Raw genomic sequence first — 18,331 nt, forward strand, 5'->3', positions numbered from 1 at the left:
ATCACTGTCCTGTTAAAAAAGGTATATAGAGAGGTCACCAATAGGCTTCTTTAAATGTTAACTTACTGTTGACAGACGTAATTTCCCTCTCTCCTCTCTGTTGCCTGTTTGTATACAGTGAATTACTGTTTTTGAGGGAACTCTTTTCTGTTTATGGACTGATGACTGTTGTGTCCAGAGAAAGGATGGCGACAGTGAACAGAGCTACTAAATTTAGTCTTTAGGATTTCTTTTACATACTGAACATTTAAGAGCATGTTTTCTAGCTTTGGCGTAGTTTAACATAGACAGATACCAATCATTACTCCTGCGAAGACACATGTACAAATACAAAAAGACACAACACAGCCATTGTAACCTGACCCCATCATTGAACAACTGCATGAGATTCAGCTGATTCATACACTCACCAAACTATATTCTTAACAAACACAGAAACTTGTAACGTACCAGCTACTATACATATAAACTACAGTTTAGTTCCACATTAAAAGTGTGGCTGTCCTTGGCATCCATCACCTTCCATACCCGAGGCTGCTCTTAAAGGCACCACTTGTTTTGTGTCGGCTCAGTGTGCACTGCGCCTGCGCCTTTAAGCAGCCGATGACGACATGCTTTTATTTCTGTCGCGGTGACCTCATCGCTCATGGCAGCTCCTCAGCTCCTCAGCTCCTCTGCTCCTCAGCTCCTCTGCTCCTCAGCTCCTCTTCTCCTCAGCTCCTCTGCTCCTCTTCTCGTTTTAGTTCAACTTTACCGCTTCTACTTTCTCCTTTCTACGAACCCGCAGCGCTGCTTCAGGTCCGAGTCCTTCTCTAAACCGAGCCCGGACGGTCGAGGCGCCGTCTGGACTTTGTCGTCGAGCTTCCAAACGGTGAGTTACCGAAGCTTGTGGTTAAAGTGGAAGAGAATCAGGAGCATCTGGTGAAGTTAACGGGGCCTAAAGTTCGAGTTGAGTCCGTGAGTCTGTCGAACACGGTTCGATCCCGTTTGTTACCGTGTGTGGACACGACGGAGCACGATGAGCTGTGTACTCGGTGTTTTAACGGAGTCGCTCGGTCCGGACCGTCGACACAAAATGTCAGAGAACAGCGCGCTAACGTAACATCAGAAAATGTCGACGTAAATCATGGAAAAGTGGCCCAAACTCATCTCATCCTCTTATTTACTCACTGAACTCCGTCAACACAACTTTTCATTAGCTGACATTTAAATTGAACCTCGCGTTTATAGAAAATTCCCACCGCCGCACTCAATACCAAACCTCCTTAAAATAAAAGGAGATTTTAGCAGGAATATGTATTAGAAACCCTAAGGTGACAACGTCCACTGTAGTGTAAAGTTCTTTTTAAAGTCAGTGAACTAGTCCTGTGATTTGTCCAAACGTATTGAGGACTGTTAATTAATAACATTCATTAGTTTTTATTAAAGTTAAGCCTCACATTTAGCTTAATAACTATCCTTCACAGTGCCGAACCTCGTTAAAAATAAAGGAGATTTTAGCAGTAATAACGGATAAAAAACTGACTGTAACTCGGTACAAACTCGTACTTACGTGTTAAAAAGTTTTCATTAGATGACAGTAAAGTTAAACCTCATATTTAACTAAATTCCTTTACTATATTACGCCTCCTCAATATAAAAGATGATTTTAGTGTAAGTATTAAAAGACAATAACTAGATTGTGTAAAATGTCTGTAGAGTTGAGCCAAACTCATTTTAGACTCATTAACTTATGAAATCTTTTCATACCTAACTTTTCTTTAGCTGACAGAGTTAAACTTGTCTTTTTTTCAGTACCAAACCTACTTCATCTACTATAACATCTTAACAACCTCCTTATTTCCTGAAAACATTCCTGAAAATAACACGTTAGATTAAATGTCCAATGTTTTTAGACCTACATTCACTTTATAGTCTTATTGACTCAAAATTAAAACTGTATCTCTTTAAGCAATTGTTAATCAGTGCATATAATTAGTTCTAATAAATATAATAAACATTACTGGATATTTGTATTGAATAACTATACGTTGGCTGATACTCTGTTCTTAAATAAAGCCTAACAAACCCTCAAACAAACCAGCAGTTTTATTATAAATGTTAGAAAAATGCTAATTTAGCATCTAAAAGTGTCCTCTAGGTTCTTATGAGATTGTCTTTATATTGATCTAAACTCTATACTAGTTTTACTTATAAAATAATTTCCTCTTAACTAACACCAAACCTCCTTCAATTAAAGGGAGATTTTAGTAGACTAGACTACTTCTGTAGTGTACTACTGAAACATTTTTTAGCAATAGAGGGAGAACTACGCAGATCTTTATAAACCCGTGCTGCTAACTTTATAAACCGTTTTTTATCATTATCACAGTGAAGAAATAGATTTTAATTGATCAAGTACTTAACATATTACATAAAGGTATTTCATTACTTCTCGTGCGTAGCTTTTGAATAAATGAAACCTCTTTAAAAATGCTATATGTGATGAATAGAGAAAGTTCTAACTATCATTTAATTTGTAAGTAGATTGATTGGAAACTATTAAGTAACTGTTGTAATAATTATTAATTTAAAGCAAATGTGTCCGTTTTTCTGCTTTTGTCTGTTTTATCTCATTGAACACATGAATATTTAGCGTTTTGGATTTGGTCAGACAAAACGTGACATCTGAAGACTCCAAATAGACATGTTTGACTCGCCATTGACATTTTATGAACTAAAACACTTCCCACTGCTGTTTGTAAAATTGTCTGGATGTCACATTAACCCAGCTTTTGTGGACAAAAAGGAATTTACCGAATGCTGGGACTGTAAATGTCCTAATTTCACGCTCGGTAGCAGCAGCACTGTTGGTTTGTGAATGCTGATCAATGTATGTTTAATATTCAGCTGTCACAGGCACGTCAGCCGCTCCACTTGGCCGAGCTTTTATTGTGTTCTGTAATTTTAGTTTCCTTGAGGAAGTTCAGCTGTCAGAATTAGGTTTTTATTCACACAGTGAGGGAATTTAAAGGTCATCGAAACCAGTATAAATCTGTGTGTAAACATGAGCGTGATGGAGATCAGCTATTTGTTTGTTCTTGTTCGACGTGCTGCTGATATCTGACTCTGTTTTGGATCCTGTTCAGTTGGTAAATATCTGGTGTCATAAAGCTTCACAGCCAGTTAATACATCCAGAAAACTGTGTTGCACTTACTGAGGGCAGAACAGTCCAGAAACCAGCAGGAATTAAGGACAGCTGCAGTAAAGGTCTGACAGAGCCTCAGGGAAGAAACCAGCATCTGGTGATGTCCGTGGGATCAGACTTCAGGTGGATGTTCACACCTTTCAGTGTCGGGTCTCACTCCAACCCACCAGTTACTGCTGCTTTCACCTTCAGCTCCTTCTCCTCCAATGGTTGATGCACCAACACATTGCTGCAGGAAACAGAGTCCAAATCATGTTGTAAATGTAGAAAACAATTCGGGCCAACACACATATTAAAGAAATTTGTGTTAATGTCATGTCTTCACCACTTCTGAAGCTGTAGTAGAGTAAACGATGATTGGTAATAATTAGCACATCAGACAGTACATTAGTAAACTAGTCAAATGTTTTTGACAGAAAAGTCTACTTAAATAATGGATTTTAATAATCGTTTAATAATTTAGAAATAAAGAGAAAGGACCAGTTCAGCACATTTGTTGAGAAAATAAACAGCAGATGAATCATTCATGAAAGAACTGTTACTGTGGTTGAAAAAGAAAAAGATCACAAGCTGAGCAATTGAGGAACCACTGAAGTAGCTGAAACTGTCCTGATGTTGTTGGGCTGACTAGAGGTCACACAGACAAAGCTGGAACCAGGAGTCACCAGAACTCTGAGAAAGGGTTCCGACTCAGAACCATTATTCTGGTCCCAGCACGCTGCAGTCTGTTCAGTCTCCTGTCTGTGGACTCTGGAGTCGAGACATGTTTTATCTTATGACAGGTTAATACTGAAAGAAAAGCCACGTCACGCTGACTCAGAGTCCCTCGGTGGTTATTACAGGTCAAACATCTACAGAAGCCGCCATGGATTATGGGATATGGGCAGGTAAAAGTCCCCCGACCAGGATTTGTCGGACTGCAGCGGAGGCTGTCGTATCGTTTGTGGTCGTTTTATCTTTGATCACCGTGGTCGTCTGAAGTGTTTTATTTGTCTTTGTGGTCACTCTGGTTTTTAAGTGTGGTTTTTTGTCTCTTCGGTCTTTTTTCGAGTCCCGTTGTTGTCGTTTTTTAACCCACTGTTTAGTGTTGACGTCTCCTTGTGGTAATTTCTCAAATGTTTGTGTAATCCTGGTAATTTTTTGTTTTATGGAGGTCATCGTTCATCTATCTGGAATCAGTTTTTGTCTTTTAACTGAGCTCTGTGACTTTTAAACCAGAAACACGTTAACATTCACTTCAGGAGGCACAGAGCCTGGTGCCTGAGACGTCTGCTGCCCCCTGGGTTCATTTGTTAATCTGAACCGATCATGTTTTACTGTGTTGCTGTGCCCTCAGGTACAAAGTACCACAAATAATATCACAGCGAAACACGAGTATCGGCTTAATAACTCTGAATAGTGGCACAGAGACCAAGCTTTTTCTTTCCTGTTTCTAAACCCACATGAATCAAACCATTGCTCGTCTAGAGTTTAGTGAGCTCTGACGGAGGTGTCCAGGAATAAATAATTAATAAAATAATAATAACATCGGGCTGTGTGGACTTTACAGCAACTTTGGGAAATGAAGCGAGTTCTGTCTGTTTGCAGATGTTAAGTCTGTTTGTCAGTGTCTGACTGAACCACGTGCTGCTTTCCTGACCATGTCCGGCTGAAACATAAACAGCGTAAACAGCTCTGCTTTTTAAATTAGGTTTAAATCAGCACTGGTTTCACCTGTCTGATGTCAGCGAGGGGTTAAAGTCCTCTGATTGGCTGCTGTCACAGCTGAGCTATTAACCTTTGGTCAGAGGTGTAAGTGGGACACACCTGCTGCAGGTGAGAACCAGGAAGCAGGCACACAATCTTATCTGATTATAATCTGGTTTCCCTCAGCGTCTTACGTCACCTTGGTGAATGTGATTTAACGTTTCTTTGCTTTTCTTTTTAGTTATTTCTTGTTTTTAGTGTCTTTCTGTCTCTTTGTCGTCATCCTCTGTCTCGTTACTCACTTTGCTGTCGTTTAGTTTTGTGTCTTTTTAGTGATTTTGGATCCATGTCTTTGTTTTGCATCATCAGACAGTCTGGCTTTGCAGCGTTTGTCTGCGTCTCTTTGTAGTGATTTTTCATCTCTTCAGTGGTAGTTGTAGTTATGTGTCTCATTTTAAATCATTTCTCATCTTTATTTTGTTGTTGTGCGTCTTTTGTTACTTAGCCTTTGAGCTCCTGTGTTTGTTCAGATATAATTAAACTGTAAATGTGTAGACACACACTGACAACATGTACAAACTGAATCATAACAGAAGTTCTCAGAACCAGGTTTATTCACCGTTTTCACTGCAGGAACATCATCAGTAACGTGTTTTTTTTCATTACCTGAACTTAACCGTCTCATGTTTCTGCAGTATTTGACAAAACAGAACATTTCAGATAAATGTTAATAAAAAGGAGCATGTTGTTTCTCTCCACTGTTCCTCTCTTTTAAAACATTAGTTGCTCGGGTCAGTGTTTCACCCTCTGTGACCTCATCATCACTCAGACAGTTTGTGTGTTTGCCTGAAGAGATGAGCAGTGATAGGAGCTCTGAGTTCGTCTGATGCCATCTGTTCAGAGGATTTTGTAGCTGGTAATTTGACAGAGATCAGATGTCTGCAGAGGAATGTCCCAGCTTGAAAAGCATAATTGGAATCGCGTTTATTCCGGTTTGTAGTGTGAAATGGAACGTGATGTTAGAGACGCAGCCTCAGGCACCAGCTGCCGTTTGGAAGATTCAGATATTTGGTCTTGGTTTGGGATGAATGTGTGAACAGCAGCACTTTAGAAAGAGCTTAATGTGAATTCATTATTAAATCTGGACTAGTAAGATCTGTGTTTAAAATACTTGGAGGAAATACTCTTACTGCAGTACTGATACTTCTAGACTTGCAGTACAGTTTACAGAATATATGTAAGGAGGCCTTTTGTTTGTGTTTTTGACTTTCCTGTGTTTATTTTACATTATGGTGTTTTTAAAGAACGTTATTGGCCTTTCGTATAGATTTATATTACAGAACCTGGGAGTTGGCGTGAAGGGAAAAAAACAAATTAATGCACACAGGTCAATTCATTCAGTTCTTGAGGTTCATCTGCGGTCAAGATATTTTTTCCTCCTCCACGGTTCCTCTGGGCTCCAACTATCAGGGTGATAGCGTTTTGATTTTCCTGTACCATCACGGTTTGTTTCTTATACTTCTCAGTACAGTGTGACGGGACCCAACTTAATAATAAATTGCAGCTTTCTGATTTGAAAATTACATTCTGTTATTGAGATGTATGTGATTTAAGAAGAATGAATTGTTCTGCCTTTGCAGGAAAGCAGAGCTCATCATCCACCAGTATTGTTTTGAATTCACCGCCAGTGTGTTTGATCCTCTGCAGCTTTATAACAAAGGGTCGGTTTAACAGAAGCAGGATTTTCAGCTGCTTCAGACAACACTGGATCAAACACTGGCAAAAACTAATTACGATTTATTTACTAAAAGCTGCAGATTGTGGCTTAAACAAAGCAAAGAGCTGTGTTTGGATGATTAGACTGGAAATGTGACCGAGTCCAGCCTAAATGAACCTATTACCGTATGAATGAATGAATGAATGAACGAGTGTCTGAGGAGACACGTCCGAACCAGCGGAGTGAACAGTTTGGAGCTGGCTGAGTTTTTTGGGCTCACAGAGAGAGTGATCTTGTGTGGTGCTGGAGGAGGAACTCGTTTGGGAATTTTCTTTTTGCTGAAGTCGACTCTGTAACGGCTGCTTTTACAACACGAGGGAATTTCCTGCTGCAGAGCTGTGAGTCAGTGTGAGAAGAGCAGAGGAGGACGGGTTAACGGGAAGTTAAAACGCTCAATACTCAGCTTCAATCAGGGAGACATGTTTGGACCGGACTCAGGGTTTATTATTAGACACTGTGGAACTTGAATTTTAAAAAGGTTATTCAAGCGTGTTTCCATTTCTGTACTTCTACTCTACTGCATTTTCAAACGAAATGATGGTGGCTGAAGCCGAACACTCGTCCTTCTCAACTAATTAACAGCAGAACAAGTTCAAACTTTACCATGCTGGACGCTGCAGAAACATTTAAACTATAGCACATGTTATAATACTGTAACCCAGGGGAGAAAAATAATGTTATGGAGCCGAGGCACACCAAACCCACGTCAAAGAACAGGTGGTGATGAAGGCCGACTGTTGTGTTGCTTCACCTTGGTTTTGTTCGGGCCAAAAAGTGGCACTTGAACACAACACAAAGATTTCATCCTACATGTCCATGTCATATAGGTGATTAACCTGGAAAAACCTGTGCATTTATAGTGAGATAATGTCAAAGTCAGGACGCTTCAGCAGCAAACGCATCAACTTTAAGCAGCTGTTCTTAAAGACAAGACAACAAATCATAAATCAAAGTGTTAATTGTCATCAAAACTTTTAATGACTTGGAAAAAAGTCACAGAGCTTCAGCAGGAGTTTACATCGTCTGTCTTCTTCTTGACTGATTCAGAGAATAAACTCAATTTACCAACTTGGAACCAGGTTAAAAAAAATAACAGATTCATCATGTGTGTTTTTTATAGTGAACTTTTTATCCTGCACATGCTGCTAACAGGCAGTTTAGTGTTGTTTCCTACCTGAAAATCAGAAACAGCAGAAATGAAACTTTTGGCAGCAGATTGAATCTCTGCAGTAGAACAATCAGTAACTCAGATGGAAATCTGGCAGAGAAGCCTGACGTGAGAATGACGTCGGCTTCTGATGAACCTGACGCTCGATTTAAGGCAAAAAAAACAAAACAAAACACAACAGCCTTAACTGAAGTTTATCGTCACAGGAGTCCAACTTCTTCACCTGCGCTGTAAACTGTGTACAGGTTCTATAGTTACAGTCATTTAGAGAACGTTCTGGTTTACTGTGATCGTCTGTAGATGTTCTCTCCTGATTAAATTAAATATAAAATAATCCAGATCTAGTGGAGCATCAGTGTTCACGTGATGATTTGAAGTCTAACTCTTTTTTTCCAGAGTCTGAAACCTCTTCAGCATAAAGACCAGGATCGAGGTGCAGAATGATTTCAGCAGCACTCGGTCCAGAAGAAAAGATGCCTTTTGTTTCACGCCTTCTGTGGTGTGAATGAGACCCCCCACCGACGGCCCCCGCACCCCCAGAAAAGACTCAAACTAAAAACACACTCGCACATTCACTTCAACAACCAGAGCGACCGACCGTTGACAGACAGTTAGTGGAGGCCTCTCTCTCTCTCTCTCTCTCTCCTCCCTCCCTCTCTCTCTCCCTCTCTCTCTCCCTCCCTCTCTCTCTCTTTCTCCCCCCTCCTCTCTCTCACTCCCCCCTCTCTCTCTGTCTCCTGGTGTCTCGTCCCGGGCTTTTGGGCTGCCAAGCGCCATCATGATGACATCATACTGGGCCAACACAATGGAGCTCTTCATCTACTGAGGTTCCTCACCAAGCTGCGTCACTGCACTGGACCGCCAGCGGGACGTCCACAGGGAGGAGGAGGGGGAGGACTACGAGTAGGGAGGGAGGGGGGTGGGGGGTGGGTGGGAGGGGAGGAGGTGCAGGAGGAAGGGTTTGACATGTCAGAGCGTCCGGTGTCCAGGTTTGGATCTGGGATGCTGAGGCCTGGGGCAGTGCGACCCATAGGGGCAGAGGCTCTGGTGGCTTTGCTGGAGGGGGGGCTGGACCGGGTGGTGCTGATCGACAGCCGGCCCTTTGTGGACTACAACGCCTCGCACATCCTGGAGGCGGTGAACGTGAACTGCTCCAAGCTGATGAAGAGGAGGCTGCAGCAGGACAAAGTCCAGATCGCTGAGCTGCTGCAGCACTCGGCCAAGAAGAAGGTAAACACAAACCCCTGTAGGGGGCGGGGGGGCCATCTCAGATAAAACTCAGACTGCAGAACGTCACTCCGATTGTTCATGACTTTAAGTTTTCTTCAGTATTGCAGTAAAACAGTGAGACAGTACAGTAGAGCTACTTCAGAGCGTTTCCCAGCAGCCTAACCTGTTCTTAAAATAACAACATCTGTCACGTAGTCACTTTTCCATCACCCTCTGAATAAAGACTCCAAATCAAACCACAGGGTTAAAAAAGCAACCCTCTAATTTACTGTACATACTTTTCAGCTTTCTGCACATGACCTTTAAACCTATTGTTAGTAAACTGTAGTTATTGTACACTGCCACTTTTATCTAATATATCTAATGCAGTCAGCCGATTACAGCAGCTTTGCCTTTAAGCAAACCGGTAAACAGATATTTCTTCTTTGTCTTTTATCTGGGGGTTCTACTAAATTCTCAATGAACACCACATAAAGTTAGTGCTCAGCACTGAAAAGGTTGCAGTGAATTAACAGGGACTGGTGAATTTACTGTAAACGTTAAGATGGATACTGAGATTTTAAAAGATAGAGGATTTAATTAAGGTAAAATATTAAAGTAAAACTAAATGTACATTAATGGGATTATTAAAAAATCTCTGGACTCTTTATCTCAGGTTTGCAGCCATGTACCAAATGTAGTCATAAAAGTTTTTGTTCTGGTGTGAATGAGTTAAATTTTTGCCTTTGACGTATTTTCTTGTGACATACAGGATACTAAAAACCCCACAGTAAGACTGGTGTAAGACTCCTCGACACCTCTGTGCCCTTTTTAAGAGGGCCCTTCTTGCCGTAACCTGACGTTTCTCTGAATGTGGGCGTCTGACCTCAGACCATTTTATATTTATATTTAACAAAAAGAGTTTGCGAGCTGCGGAGGCTGCTCCTCCCTTTTTTGTGGCATCATGTTAAATTGGAATAACAGCCTTAAGGAAGCTCAGCTGCTCCTTTTATTACTGAGGCAACATTTTCCGTACAATTATGAGCTGTAATTAATTGTGTGAGCACTGAAGGAGAGAAAGCAGTTTCCTCCAGTACGGAACAGCCTGGCAGCAGCCAAACCACAGTTTGATGTGTTCAGCTGAGCCGAGATTTCGCCATCCGTCCACTCTCTGACACTTGGTAGTCTAGATGTTATACTATGTTATTCTATAATCTCTTCTACCCTGGAATCTGCGTCTGTTCACGAGACCCCCAGAGGAGGCAGGAGGATCCTCATAAGATGCTCTGTTTGACGTGAAGGAGCAGCAGCTCTACGTCTGAACCCCCCTAAGGCCGAGTCCGGCCAAACCTACGGAGGAAACTCATTTGAGCCGCTTGTATTCTCAGTCTCATTCTTTCTGTCGCCACCCAGAGCTCATGACCACAGGTGAGGGGGCTGGAATGTGAACCAGCTTAAAGCTTTGTCCTACAGCTCAGCTTCGTCTTTGCCACAGCGGTTCGGGACAACGCCCACATCACTGCTGTCAGTTGCATTCTCCGTTTTATCTTCACCGCGTGAACACGACCATGAGATGCTGACACGGCTTCACGCAAGGAAGCTATTAACTCCCAACCTGAAGACACTGGTCACATTACGCTGATGATGAGTTTTTCCAGTTGAGTTATCTTGTCCGAATTAGGGACCTGGGAGGGGAACCAGGCCCTGTGTACCGTGGGACCTGGTCCAGTTGATTTTCATCTTCGCAACAAAAACGAATACTTATACTTTCACTGTTACTGTAGAAGTGTTGGACGTGGAAATGAACCGGTCACAAGTTCTTCATCGTGTCAGCATTAAAATAATTTACCACTAACAACCATTGAATTGTGTAAAATCAAGTTGCATAGTTGCTCTTGTCTCTGTGTTATAGTTGGAGCTGCAGGGCGATCAGGAGGTCGTCGTCTACGACCAGAGCTCCTCAGACCCGGCTGCTCTCAGCTCTGAGTCTTTCCTCAGCGTCCTGTTGCTTAAACTGGAGCGGACTTTCCCCTCTGTCCACCTGCTCTCAGGTGAGTTTACATCTATTGTCATTCAGAACCATACACATGGGGGTGCAGAGCAGAGTGCCTGTCTAAAGACATAAAACTATAAAGCTTTGCCTGAGGTTATGTCTATTTAATCCACGTGCTCATGAGCGAGTAACAGGGGTGTTAAGAGTCTGATGACCTGGGGGAGGAAGCTCTTGCAGAATCTGGTAGTTCTGGTTTTCACGGTACAGTAGCACAGTAGTCCTGCCTCACATTAACTCCCTAAAAGCAAACATTGAAGAAACAATGGTGTCATTTTATTTTTCATAAACTTACCTTAACACCACAACATGGTGCTGAGAAAGGCGGCTGCGATCCAAGGCTGGAGTTTTAGTGATTAACAATGTTGAAATCAATAATTACTAGACTTTATTGATTTGTAGGTAAACTGACAAACTGTTGGTGGTTTTAAAATAATGAAAATCAGCTCCACCTGCAACATTAAAGTGATGTTTAAACATTAATGCAACAATGATGATGATGATCCTCCAGTTTCATGATATCATTCTGAAATCACTGAATTATAATAATATTAAACCAAATATATATATATATATATATATATATATATATATATATATATATATATAATACTTATACTTTAGCTGCTTAAACTGTATTAAAAAGGATTTGGAAGCTGAAGGAAAGGCTGTAGTGACTGTCTGGGAGAAAATATGCAGAAATCAATTAATTGTAATGGGATTTTATTATTTTCTGCAGCAACATGTGACAGCAGCCATGTTCTGTGTGTGTTTTCCTGCTGTTTACCAGTTAAACACAGAGTTTGAGCTCAGTCACTTGTGATGAAGCCGTTTATGAGTTTGACCGACCGGCGGGTCGACTGCAGACGTCCTCCCTTCTTTCCACTGAGGGTTATGTAACCATGACGTAATGCTGCACTCACAACTCCACCCTCACATGTTAAAAAAACAAAACAAAGACTTCTGAGCTTCCCAAAATTGTTCGCTCAAAGATTGAACAGTTACACAACAGCTTGTGTCAGTGTGAGCCGAAGAGGAACCTGTTTCTGACTGATGATAAAGATGTGAACAGGATGGGAGCTTTAAAGGGAAGTTCAGAGAGAAAACACAGGATCACTTCTGACTTTGAGATATGAGGCAGTACAGTTCCTAAACACGAGCAGCGGTGTGTTAATCATTGTTCTTTAACCATTAACACACTGTGGTTTACTTTGACTTGAGGCTGAGGCACCTGCAGCCTTTGCTGTGCTGTCTTTGACTTCTTATATGTGGGACAAACTCACAGTCAAGCATCAGGTTGAATGTTGTAAAATCTCTTAATAATAGATATTAATATAGAAACCAAGAGGGCTGCTCTACGACATGCAGCTCTACCTGTCTGATGTCACATGCTAACAGAACCAGGTATGTGTGAGAAATGCCTCTGAGGGGATGTTGGTACAGTCGCTGGAGTTTAAGATTTCTACATAAAAATAAATTTAGTGGTTTAGATAAAGTCATTTTCCAGCGACGCAGAACAATTAAACATTTCAAAAGGTTTATTAATCCCAGAGTGAAGTTGTTTAAATGATGTTAAAGGTACATTTTATCTTTTGTATGGTTTGATGACGTGTTTTGCAGGTCATGAGGTGAATTGTACCAGAGTTTTACAAATTGTAAAGTCATTGCAGCCAGGTGAAAAATGACTGTTTGTAGTTAGACAGATGATTAACTTTAAAATATAAATTATTTATACAGTTAAGGTTTTCTTTTTGAAAATTCTATGTTTTTACCTTGTTTCCATTCTGTACATATTAAAACATTCTGTTCTTACATATTTGGTGAAGATGACTCAGATGTAATAAATAACTAACTAGTTTTTACCACTGGTAAAAAACAAACAAACGTTAATGTTGACTAATTGATGCTGCAGGATCCAACATCAGATTAGAGAGAAAACTGAAAAAATCAAGTCCATGTTGTCAAAAAACCTCTTTTGGATTAATCCCGTCTCCAGTGTTTCACATAAAGGACGTGTTATTGCTCTAAAACCACGTTTCCTTGATTTCTTCCTCCTCGTGTCATTTCTTGCGTCTTTTCCTCCTCAAGATGCAGGAGAAGGAAACGAGGAGACATTTTCACCCAGTGAGTAGAACGCACACTGACGCTGGGCTGTGAAAATGTCCGTTCACCTGGTTCATGTTTGTGCTGCAGAGCTGAAGGAGGCTGCAGAGGCTTGTTGCCTGGCAACAGTTGTGGAGCATGAAGCATCGAGCCGGCGGTGTAGCTGCAGACACGTCGGGTTTAAACTGATAACAGCAAATGTACTTTGTTCTGCACTATACAGGAAACAGTTTCTATTGTTTTGTCCACCCCTTGATGTGAACGATCCTGGGCTGAAGAACAAACACCTCAGCGTTTCTGTCATCTCCATGTGGAAGACAGAAACTGGTCACACGTTGATTATTAAAGACACTTTCAGGTTCAGTGTGACTAAAGATTTACTGCCAACACAACAATGGGATAAATGCAGTCAGTGTCGTTTCCTCACACGTATTAAATTACATTTCTGTGGTGTAAAAAGTGTGGATTCAACTTGTTCTTCCAGGTGGGTTCTCGGAGTTCTCTCATCTGTTTCCTGGTCTTTGTGAGGGGAAGTCCACTCTGGTTCCCTCCTGCATCTCTCAGCCATGTTTGCCCATCACCAACGTTGGACCGACCCGTATCCTGCCTCACCTGTACCTGGGCTGTCAGAGAGACGTCCTCAACAAGGTAGAACTGTCAACCTTAGAATACATAACATGTTCTCTAGTGTAGGGTCACAGTAATGGTACAAACGTCAGCATGTAAAAAACTGGCTTAGAATTTTTAAAGAGTTAAAACTGTTGAAAGGATCAAAGGAAACTCACTTATCATAGGAGCAAACAAGGATTTTAAATTGAAATAGCTTTAACTAAAGGTAAATAACATCAAATAGAATGAATTTACTGAACGTTGTCATGTTAATGTACAACATCTGAAGCAGGACACAGCGTCTGCAGGTTAAAGCTGTGAACAGTGGCTTCGGTCAGCACTAAAACCCTAGTAATCAGATTACTAATCAGCTGCTTGGAAACGTGGATTTCCAGTGACCAGGTTGTTGCAGAGCAGAGCAGCAATCATTTGCGGATCTGTTTTCTCTCCAGGATCTGATGCAGCAGAACGACATCGCCTACGTCCTCAACGCCAGCAACACCTGTCCCAAACCAGACTTCATCCCGGAGTCCCACTTCCTGAGAGTCCCTGTGAATGACTCGTTCTGTGAGAAGATCCTGCCCTGGTTGGACCGATCGGTGGAGTTCATAGGTCAGACACGACGACCCCTCCTTTATTCCTGTGTAACTGGAACATGTTCTCACTTCAGTCTGAACGTTCCTGTGTTTCAGAAAAGGCCAAAGCGTCCAATGCTCGAGTCCTGGTTCACTGTCTGGCTGGAATCTCCCGTTCGGCCACCATCGCCATCGCCTACATTATGAAGAGGATGGACATGTCGCTGGATGAGGCGTACAGGTCAGATTCAGGACAGAGGGCAGAGACCCCGTGGTCCAATCGGTGCAGTCGGTGCCTGTAATTAACCCGTCCTCGGTCGTCCTGGTGACGACAAACACTAACGACCACGTTCTGTGTGTTTCCTTGTTTCAGGTTTGTGAAGGAGAAGCGGCCGACCATCTCTCCCAACTTTAACTTCCTGGGACAGCTACTGGACTTTGAGAAGAAGATAAAGAGTCCTCACAGTACAGAGACTAAACTGAAGTCCAGCGGTGAGGTCCCCGCTCAACTGGATGACCTGGAGCCTCCAGCCTGTCCGGAGGCCCCTGTGGCTCCCGGCCTGGCCCTGCTGGAGCCCCTCACCCTGCCGTGTGTTCTGGCCGACGCCCCTGAGGAGCGTCTGCTGACTCAGGCTCTGAGCGGCCTGCAGCTCCCTGACGGTGCTGAAGACAACGCCCGGCTGAAACGCTCCTTCTCTCTGGACATCAAGTCGTACGGCGAGCCGGGCGGGAACGCCGCTCACCGCGTGTTCGTCCCTCACGGTGGGTCAGACTCTGCTGAGTTTTACAAAGCGTCTGGCTTCAAGGAGCCGACCAGTAAACCCTGCCAGTTCTCTCCGGTGGAGGAGGTTTCGGAGCAGTCCACTCCGGAGCAGAGTCCCGACAAGGAGGAAGCAGACGGACCGGAGCGAGTGGCACCGCCCGCTTCCAGCAGCTTCACCAAACCTCCACCTGCTGCTCCGAACTGTTCACACCAGCTTCACAGGAGCGGCAGCATGGAGGAGAACGCCACCAGCTTCCTGTTCGGCCTCTCCCGGAGCCAGCAGCATCTGGCCAAACCGGGATCCAGCGCGGCCCTGAAGGGCTGGCACTCAGACATCCTGCTGGGACCCGTCACCGTTTCCACCTCATCCCTGGCCAGTGGCTGGTACCTCTCCTCCGACTCTACCCGTTTTTACTCCACCTCCATCCTGAGCGGCGGCGGTGGGGGCTTCGCTGCGTACAGCTGCAGTCAGGGCCTGGAGGCGGTGCGGCGGCGCAGCCGCCAGAGGACGGGCGACCGCGGAGACTCGAGGAGGAGCTGGCACGAAGAGAGCAGCTTCGAGAAACAGCTGAAACGCCGCAGCTGCCAGATGGAGTTCGGAGATGGGATGACGGACAGCAGGTCCAGAGAGGAGCTGGGGAAGGTCGGGAGTCAGTCGAGCTTCTCCGGCAGCATGGAGATCATCGAGGTCTCCTGAAACCGATCCTGAGACATGTTCTGAAATCTCAGCCTGAAAGCTGTAGAGAGCAACTTGCAACACACACCGGCAGCATCGCAGAGCGTCACGTCAGTCCACGCTCATCACCCATGAACTCATCGTCCAGGGGGGATAAAAGGTCAGGACACAGGATGCTGGGAGTTACACCTGTGGAAATGTGGGAGATATGTGGGACGACCAGTCATCATGAGCTGCTTGAAGCTCACTTTGTGAGTTTCTGACGGCTGCTGACACGCGTTTGTGTCTCTGACCTAAACAGAACAAATCATTTCTTACACAGATAAAATAACAAGAACACTAACAGTCAGTGAAACCATGTCTTTGTTGAGTACAGACTGTGTGTGTGTGTGTGTGTGTGTGTGTGTGTGTGTGTGTGTGTGTGTCGGACTGTCTGAAACCAGTTCTGCCTCAAACAGAGTTTGCTGACCAGGATCTACCTGAAAAACTCAACGGCTGCACAGACAAACAAATATGAGATTTACTTTCTGCCACTTGACCATGAACCAAAGAAACAGAGTTCCAGTGTGTTGACAGATTCAGAGCAGCATCAGTATCTGGTCCATCGTGACTCGGTAGTTCTGTGTTGAGCTTTAATTCGTCCTGTGTCGGCGTGTGTCACAGGCTGTTCTGCAGCGCACAGTGTTTCTGTTATTCAGCCCCAGGATATGTTGGAACTGAAGGAGCTTTATTACAGAACTGTTCCAGCTGCTGGTGTGTGTTGCTGTGAGTTTCTGAATGATGAAAAAGAACAACAGACACTTTCTGAGCCTTTGAATGTGGATGAGAGCTGCTCATAAATCCACAGGTGTGTTTGGACCTGACACGAGGAAATAAACTGAAGCGTGGCGCTGCCGTACTGGAACAGGAAGGTTTGTCTCCTCCTGTGAAGGTTTGAGTCTCAGCAGTACCTCATCATCCAAATACTCACTTTGTCTTTTAGGTTTATGAAGAAGCTCTTTGACGGTGAAATCTCAGGTGTTATTTGAGCTGCAGGGAATGAATGGGGGGAGTAGAAACACTTCACCTGATTAGGAAGCAGCACAGTCGGTTTGGGAGTGAGAAGAGGCTGGGACTCTTGATGAGAGAGCAGACGTGTGCTTTAATAACAGACTGAGTCGATCACTCACTGATCACAGATTCACAGTTAATCTTGCACTACTGTGGTTTGGAAAATGGATTTGATTTAAAGTGTATAAAGCAGTAAAAGAAAAACGACGACGTGCTTCTGAGTGTGTTTTTCATCCCTAAAGATCATATTTCTCCTACATTAGCTTCTCTCCATTGGCTCCTTGTTAAATCCAGAATTGAATTTAAAATTCTTCTCCTCACTTATAAATCACTTAATAATCAGGCTCCATCTTATCTTAAAGAACTCATAGTTCCATATCTTCCAAGCAGAACTCTCCGTTCTCAGACTGCAGGTTTACTTGTGGTTCCTAGAGTTTCCAGATGTAGAATGGGAGGCAGAGCCTTTAGCTATCAAGCCCCTCTCCTGTGGAACCAGCTCCCAGTTCAGGTTCTGGAGGCAGACACCCTCTCTACATTTAAGACTAGACTTCAAACTTTCCTTTTTTATAAATCTTCTGGATCAGGTGACTCTGAACCATCTCTTAGTTCTGCTGCTATAGATTAGTCTGCTGAGGGACCTCTACTGATACACTGAGCTCCTCTCTCCATCAATGCCACCACTGGAGGTCATAACTCTCTCTCGTGTTTGGGTCCCTTTACATGTTACAGTTCACGTCTGGACCCAGATGATCAGATCAGACTGAAAACTGATGGATGAAACAAAACATGAGTCTCTCATCGTCTCCTCACAGTTAAGCAGCAGACAACAATCAATACTTAAGAGTTTAAACCTAATTTTACAGAACTAACTTCATTTCATTTGTGATGCTTCTTCAGCATCAGAGAAACGTCCGCAGCTCCGTCTGCTGGACAAACAAACTTAAACCCTCTAACTGATTTATTAAATGCAGGTATTTTTCACTGTACAGACAATAATAAACAGTTTTTTTTATCTATGTGTGATAAACCAGATTCAGATAATTACGTCCTGTAACCCCGTTATCAGAAACATTCAAGTAGTTTTTGTCATTTTTAAACCTGGAAAATGCAGTAACAGAAAACTAAAGCTGCCAATTTGAAGTTTGATATCCAGCGTTTCTATTGAGAGATGCATCTTTACCGACCGAAAGAGAAATAGGTTTTATTGTGTTATTAGTGCTGCACAGCCAGTGACGTGTTTTCACACTTTATTTAGCAGATACACTTATAATTTTAGAGGAAATGGTGAACTGGACATGTTTCTTTAACTCCTGCTGCATGTTGATCTCTAATAATGAACATCCAATTTCCATTTCCCTGTTGTTTAGTCTGTTCAACGGCAGAGGGCGCTGTTTGTCCAGGTAAATATTCCCTCTGTGTTGACTGACAGGGTCTGCGTCTCCATCAAATAAACGATATTCAAAGAATTCTGGTTAAG

At 43.0% G+C, this 18,331-nt stretch overlaps 1 protein-coding gene across 1 annotated transcript; it reads left to right on the forward strand.

The window, feature by feature from the left end:
- Positions 1–8,765: 8,765 nt before the first annotated feature.
- On the forward strand, positions 8,766–17,064 carry dusp16 (dual specificity phosphatase 16). The gene is made up of 6 exons (XM_026363318.1): positions 8,766–9,049; positions 10,941–11,079; positions 13,666–13,829; positions 14,243–14,402; positions 14,483–14,606; positions 14,739–17,064. Exons 1-6 carry the CDS (start codon positions 8,786–8,788, stop codon positions 15,823–15,825), a joined length of 1,938 nt encoding a protein of 645 aa, XP_026219103.1. The 5' UTR covers positions 8,766–8,785; the 3' UTR covers positions 15,826–17,064.
- The last annotated feature ends 1,267 nt before the right edge of the window (positions 17,065–18,331 follow it).

This window comes from Anabas testudineus, chromosome 23 (assembly GCF_900324465.2).
Source record: "Anabas testudineus chromosome 23, fAnaTes1.2, whole genome shotgun sequence".
Lineage (NCBI taxonomy): Eukaryota > Metazoa > Chordata > Actinopteri > Anabantiformes > Anabantidae > Anabas > Anabas testudineus.